At 41.8% G+C, this 5,034-nt stretch overlaps 1 protein-coding gene across 1 annotated transcript; it reads left to right on the top strand.

The window, feature by feature from the left end:
• Positions 1–352: 352 nt before the first annotated feature.
• LOC128870326 (uncharacterized) lies at positions 353–3,322 on the top strand. The gene has a single exon (XM_054112937.1). The coding sequence runs from the start codon at positions 353–355 to the stop codon at positions 3,320–3,322; it is 2,970 nt and encodes a 989-aa protein (XP_053968912.1).
• Positions 3,323–5,034: the final 1,712 nt, after the last annotated feature.

Here is a 5,034-nt window from a genome sequence, read left to right as displayed (position 1 = left end):
ATATATAGCATTAAAAGTGTAGTCGTGTTTATATTGGTAAAAGTTGGCTATAGTGACTGAGGTATTCGTGGGCAGATGACAATTTTCAGAAGTGGATTATGAGCAACCGCCTGAGACTTCGCTGACAACGCGCCGTTAAATTGAGACTCCGCTGGCAAAATCGTTTAAATTTGCTACGCGTACGTGTATTTTGTTGTTGCGAAATTCAACGAAATCGATAATCCGAAACCGGAAGTGAAGTGAACGAAGAAAACTACTTCTAACCGAAAAAGTTCGAAAAAAAATTCGAAGTCGCAAATTGGTCCGAAGCAAAATGCCATTACGCAGCCGAAAAGTATGTGATTTAAAAAAGATGTGCCGTGATGCTGGTTTACCAGTAACGGGTAACAAAAATCAACTAATTGAACGGTTGATGGACAACAATGTATCCGAAAGCGAAAGTGATACTCAAAGTGTTGTAATGCAGCGGTTATCGTCTTTAGAAAAAACTATTTCGGACTTAGTGCTACAACAAAAACAAAATACAACGACATCAAATAATTTTGTACCACCAATATCGTCTTCACCGGTAAATGTTATTGGTAATATGGAAAAGTCCGCTCCAACCGTAACGAGTACATATACCGTGATGCATCCACAAGTATTACCGAACGCATACAAAAGTCAACATTCGCTGTGGACAACCGCTCAAGAGCCCAGCAATGTTAATTTCCCCGAATTTTCTCAATCGGGACACGTCGCGTTTGTGCCGCAATCAAATGCATATGTTTCGCACGCTTGTATGCAAGCACCACCGACTTTCGCCCCACCGACATTTGTGCCACCAGTGACATCCGCGCCGTATGCAACGTACCAGAATCCGTCAGTACCGTACACATTCGATTACGTTCGCGCACCGCCGGTAGTACCGAATTATCACAATCCATACGAGAATGTGCGCGATATTGTTGAACTTTTACCCGTTTTTGACCCATCGTCCGATCGTTCGTTAACATCAAAACAATTCGTAAAACGCGTTGAAAATCTGAGAAGTGTATATGGGTGGAGAGAAAACACACTTTTGTTTGCCGTACAGCAAAAGATGCGGGGATCAGCAAAATATTGGGTTGATTCTCTGCAAGACGTGTTTATTTCGTGGGCAGAATTCGTTCATAAATTTCTGCTAAACTTTCCGTGCATCGAAAATGAAGCCGATGTGCATCTTAAGATGGCACAAACGAAACGGCAAAACAATGAGTCCGCTCAAGAGTTTTATTACCGCATGCTTGCCTTAGGTTCAAAAGGTGGGTTATCCGACTCGAGTATTGCGCGCCATATTATAAACGGCATTAATGATTCAGACTTACGTAAGAAAATTTCTAATAACTATACGCATTGTCAAGATTTACTAAGTGACATTATAAACTTTAATATTTATAACAAAGTGAAAACCGCGCCACCTAAAATGGTATTCAAAACAAACGCGTCGATAGAAAAACCGCCGAATCGAAAGTTTGCGGTTACAGAAAATCAAAAGCCACAAACACCTTTACCACTCGAAAAAGTTAAGTGCTATAACTGCTTTAAATTTGGACATTATTCCGTAAATTGTGCCGAGCCGCAACGGAAGTCGCGCTGTGAAAAGTGCCAACGCACAACGCATAAAACCGCAGACTGTTATCTAAAAACTGAAAACCGCATTAATATAATTGATCAGCGCGCATGTGATGATAAAATAGTTAAAACAATCAAAGTGAATGGTATAGAAACTCTATCATTTGTGGACCCTGGTAGTAGTCGTACACTTATTCGTAAAACATTCGCGCGTAAAATCGGAGACGTGCGTGAGCAACTCACAATATTGAAAGGGTTCGCGGGCGGACAATATGCTAGTACCGAAATTGTAAGTGCGATAATAGAAATTGACGGTAATAATAATCCAACTATTATGCCTGTCATTGACGATGATTTCTTGTGTGAATCCGTATTGTGCCGCGCGGGTAATCGCTTGGTTATTGAACAAGATCAGTGCCGCATAGAAGACATAAATAAAATTGACGTTACAAATGATTTAAGTGTAATTGATCGCCAGAGCTTGCAACAACTACTAACACAACACGCTGATGTTTTTGCAAGAAATTTATCTGAAATTGGTAAGTGTGATCTTGCAAAAATTACTATCGAATTAAACATCAACATACCAATTTGCCTTAAGCCGTACCGTATTCCGTTCGCTAAACGCGCGATCGTTTCCGAAATCGTATCTGAGTTATTGAGCAACAATATAATTCGACCGAGTGAGTCATCTTACGCCGCGCCAGTTGTTCTCGTCGAAAAAAAGAATGGCGAACATCGCTTATGTGTGGACTACCGCAGTCTAAACAAAGTTACTATAAAAAGACCTTATCCCATGCCGATCATGGAAGAACAGTTCGCGCAACTTGCCGGAAATAATTTTTTTACAACGCTTGATCTACGTACCGGGTATCATCAAATTGAAATAGATGAATCCTCAAAAAAATATACCGCTTTCGTAACTACTGACGGCCACTACGAATACAACCGCATGCCGTTCGGTCTGGTAAACGCGCCCGCTGTGTTCCAATGTATGATGGATAAAATTATTGCACAAATGCCGCGCGGTGAAGTGTTAGCATATTTGGATGACGTTATTATTCCAAGTAAAACTATTGACGAAGGACTTAAGCGACTCGAAAAATTTATAAAAATATTAAAACGTTATGGACTTACATTGCGCATGGACAAATGTAAATTTCTTAAAAATGAAATTGAGCATTTGGGCCATGTAATTAATAGAAACGGTATAACGCCGGGTAAACGTAAAGTAGCCGCGATCGCACATTTTCCGCCGCCTAAAAACGTCACAGAGGTCCGAAGATTTCTGGGTCTTACTGGATTTTTCCGAAAATTCGTCCCTAACTATTCGATTATAGTCAAACCAATAACGCAGCTGCTACGTAAAGAAGAACAACAAAAGTTTGTGTGGGGTGAAGCGCAGCAACGATCGTTTACTGAGTTAATACAAAAACTGTGCAATGAACCACTTCTTGCGCTCTACGATTCGTCCGCTCAGCATGAGGTGCATACCGATGCGTCTAGTGTTGGGCTGGCAGGAGTTATGCTGCAATCATCTGATGGCAAAAAGTGGCAACCAGTGTTTTATTATAGCCGACATTGCACTGACGCAGAAAGCCGCTACCATAGCTACGCGCTAGAAGCGCTCGCCGCTGTCGAAACGCTGGACCGCTTCCGCATATATTTACTCGGGAAACCGTTCCGCCTCGAATATTGCACGTTGGTGGCTCAGGCTACTCGAATTTGATTTTGAGTGTATCCACCGCCAGGGGAGCTCGTTATCCCACGTGGACGCGCTCAGTCGTATGCCGGTAGAAAAACCAAAAGAAATAGAACCAGCCGGTTTCGTACTTACAGTGACCGCAGATCAGCGCGACTGGCTTTTAACAATGCAACTGCAAGACACCGCACTCCGTGAAATAATACAAATTCTTAATGGTGAATTAAAATCCGAACGTGAAAAACAATTGAGTACTGAGTATCAATTAAAAAACCAGAGACTTCATAAAAAACTACCAAACGCGCTAGTGTTTGTCGTTCCGAAAGCAGTGCGCTGGCGGGTTGTTAAATCGTGTCACGATGACGCGGGACATCCCGCGCTTGAAAAGACCATCGAGAGAATCAAAGCGTTTTACTGGTTCGCTAATTTACGACGCTATGTTAAAAGTTATATTTCCGCGTGCATACCGTGTTGCTACCAAAAAAATCGGCCTGGTAAAATTGAAGGTAGTATGCATTTCAGACAAATCGATCCCATCCCGTTCCGCGTTATCCATATCGATCATATGGGCCCATTCATTCGCAGTAAACGTGGCAACTCGTACGTTCTCGCGGTATCGGATGCGTTTTCAAAATTTTTAATTGTGAAAGCCGTGCGCGATACCAAAACCGCACCCGTAATCAACACTCTCAACGAAATATCGAGCTATTTTGGCTTACCAAATCAAATCGTAAGCGATAGAGGAACCGCGTTTACGTCTAAAGCGTTCGAGAATTACTGTGACGAAAACGGAATACATCACACTAAAACTGCTGTACGTACCCCGCGCGCTAACGGCCAAGTTGAGCGCGCCAACCAAATTATTCTCAATTTTCTCCGAACGACCACGGAAAACCCCAAAGACTGGGATGTAAAAATTAAAGATCTTCAATGGACAATTAACTCGCAAAAAAATTCAACTACGGGTTTCTGTCCAAATGAGCTCGTATTTGATTTTAAATTACGCGACACTATCCAAAATCGTCTGCTGGCTGCAATTCAGGATGATTTGTCGGATTCCAATAATACGTTACCAATAGAAGAGAGACGTGAGCAAGCCGTTACTAACATAAACGACGAACGCGCTAAGTGGAAAATGCGATTTGACAAACGACATGCCAAACCGTCAACATACAACGATAACGACCTTGTCGTAATTGAAAATGAACCGTCCGCTGTTGGTGAATCCCGCAAATTAGAACCGAGATATCGTGGTCCGTACATTATATCCAAGGTTCTCGGCAACGATCGATATCTTATCGAAGACATACCAGGTATGCAAATCACGAAGAAGAAATTTTGCTCTGTTTACACATCAGACAAAATAAAACGTTGGTGCATTTATGGTGCGATTTACCTGCAGAAGTGGCCGAGCTGTCACCTGATGTGGCAACGCTGCCATAAGCTTAAAAAATACATCCCTGTGGACGTCCGTCCAGTTGAGCGTAGTACCCGTTACCGGCAACACCCGAAGTTGGATATTATATTGAAATAAGTGAAATACGGTCTTGGTTATACAAAAACGAAATAAATGAGATATATATAGCATTAAAAGTGTAGTCGTGTTTATATTGGTAAAAGTTGGCTATAGTGACTGAGGTATTCGTGGGCAGATGACAGAAGTAAGATCATATTTTTGATATTTTTACTATTGCAAACGAACCTCTTATAAATCCTACCTATCGATGCCGTTCAAGATA

This window comes from Anastrepha ludens, chromosome X (assembly GCF_028408465.1).
Source record: "Anastrepha ludens isolate Willacy chromosome X, idAnaLude1.1, whole genome shotgun sequence".
In the NCBI taxonomy this organism is placed as follows: Eukaryota; Metazoa; Arthropoda; class Insecta; order Diptera; family Tephritidae; genus Anastrepha; species Anastrepha ludens.
Note: the sequence above shows the minus strand (reverse complement) of the source record. Positions and strands in the feature narration are given on the sequence as shown.